Source organism: Schizophyllum commune (genome assembly GCF_000143185.2).
Source record: "Schizophyllum commune H4-8 unplaced genomic scaffold SCHCOscaffold_3, whole genome shotgun sequence".
Taxonomy (NCBI): Eukaryota; Fungi; Basidiomycota; class Agaricomycetes; order Agaricales; family Schizophyllaceae; genus Schizophyllum; species Schizophyllum commune.
In genome coordinates, this window is record NW_026089540.1 from 2,922,937 (window position 1) to 2,924,567 (window position 1,631).

A 1,631-nucleotide genomic window follows, 5' to 3' on the forward strand; every position below is an offset into this window, starting at 1 on the left:
GGACGAGAGAAAGGGGCAGAGGAAGAACCCCAGACGCACCATTCTGTGCATGTACTACCCGGAACACGTCCATCAGGCGCTCCTATCCGATAACTCATCGGCCGCGCACGCACTATTAGGATTCGTGATGCACTCCCCGTTGCCATCGAGTCCTTCTAGGTGGTCTTTGCCGTCGATGTAGACGCCGGTCATGTTGCCGTCGTAGGAGAGGGAGGTGAAGGCGCGGTCTGTGGCGTGCTCGATGGTGAAGTGGCCGTTGGCGGGGCTGGGGAAGGGTGAGCGGGGGAGGAGAGGGAGCGCTTGAGAGGGGGGAAAGAGGAATAATGGGGGAGGGAAGGGCAGGAAGACGCACAGGTCGAGGAAATCGCCCTCTGCTGGAGGGAACTCATCACACTGTGCGGGAGTCAGTGTAAGGTGAGGCAGAGACGAGGAGTAGAAATTCTAGTAGAAACGCACCTTGTTGATGTGATGGAACCACCAGTCCTCGAACTTGAGCTGGATGAATGGTCAGCGCAGACGCGTTAAGCGACCAACAGCAACGCACGTTGTACAGCGGGGTCCCTGGCTCGCGGTTATTCGGGTTATCGACGCCGGGTGTAGTGCCATTCAGACACCACATGCCTGTTCTCTTCACTTAGCTCGCTCGCCCGGCGCATAGGCGCGTAGTACCTACTCTTGTGCCAGGCAGCAACATGCGCGACCGCCGGGCGGACGAGAAGGAAGAGGATGGAGGCAAGGATAATTGAAGTGCGCGGCGTGTGGTCCATAGTGTGTGCGTCAGGAGTGGACGAGCATAGGCTGTCAGTCAGTAGCAGGCGAACGAGGATCTGGAGCGGAAGGAGGGAGGAAGCAGCGGATGCCCGGGCCGACTTCGCAACCGACGATCGGGCTCGGCCACGTGAGAGGCGACTCAGCACATCTCATGTTCCGCCCCCGACGCGCCTTGCCTCCGCCCGCGCGTCGTCTCTTCTCCGCTACATGTCTTTTGCACAGGCCAATCTATATGTCGACTATCTTGGACCAGCTGGACGCGCTGGCCGCGCGTCCGACGCCTACCAGTTCGCAGTCAACCTCGTCCGATGTTGAGATCGTGGACTGTGCGCTCCCAGTGGGTAGGTGCGTGCTTGGTCGCTTGGGGTGGTACAAGCCTGCTTATCCATGTGCTCTTAGGTCCGCCGCACCGCTCGCCAATCGCACTGCAAGCATAATCAACAAGTCCCCCGGTGGTACAAAGCGCAAGCGCGCCACCATCCCCGCCGACGATAAAGCCAACAAAGCAAAACCTTGCTCGTCCCCATCTTCCTCTGTCATGTCTTCTGCCACTCCAACACCTGCCCCCGCCGCTGCCACACCTGCATCCGCTGCTCTTGCCACGGCGCCTACGGTGCCACCACAGCCTGCCGCCACTCCACCGCTGCAGCCAGAGCGCTTATACGACTACCGCGACTTCGATCCGCCACCCAGGCTCGTCTACTGCACCACTGCGGAGGAAACTGACCGCGAGGTGGAGACACTGGAAGGGTGCGTGCACCACTGCTATCTACGTCTAGGCGCGTTCACCGTGGCTACCACCAGACGCGCCTTTTCACCCTCACCCCTGGCCTTCTCTCTCAGACTCCTCCCCTCCCGCC

At 60.6% G+C, this 1,631-nt stretch overlaps 2 protein-coding genes across 2 annotated transcripts in view; one reads left to right on the plus strand and one right to left on the minus strand.

Annotated features, from left to right (window-relative positions):
• The window catches only part of SCHCODRAFT_01351492 (uncharacterized protein), a 2,414-nt gene extending 1,293 nt beyond the window's left edge, over positions 1 to 1,121 (minus strand). Inside the window, 6 exon segments of the mRNA XM_050341486.1 lie at positions 97 to 99; positions 114 to 265; positions 353 to 393; positions 457 to 495; positions 545 to 621; positions 674 to 1,121. Coding sequence (XP_050201841.1) covers positions 97 to 99; positions 114 to 265; positions 353 to 393; positions 457 to 495; positions 545 to 621; positions 674 to 767 — 406 coding nt within the window. The 5' untranslated portion in view covers positions 768 to 1,121.
• SCHCODRAFT_02664781 (uncharacterized protein) lies at positions 1,004 to 1,550 on the plus strand (the record flags this gene model as incomplete). The annotated part of the gene is made up of 3 exons (XM_003033987.2): positions 1,004 to 1,116; positions 1,171 to 1,468; positions 1,521 to 1,550. 3 exons carry the CDS (start codon positions 1,004 to 1,006, stop codon positions 1,548 to 1,550), a joined length of 441 nt encoding a protein of 146 aa, XP_003034033.1.
• Between the last annotated feature and the right edge of the window lie 81 nt (positions 1,551 to 1,631).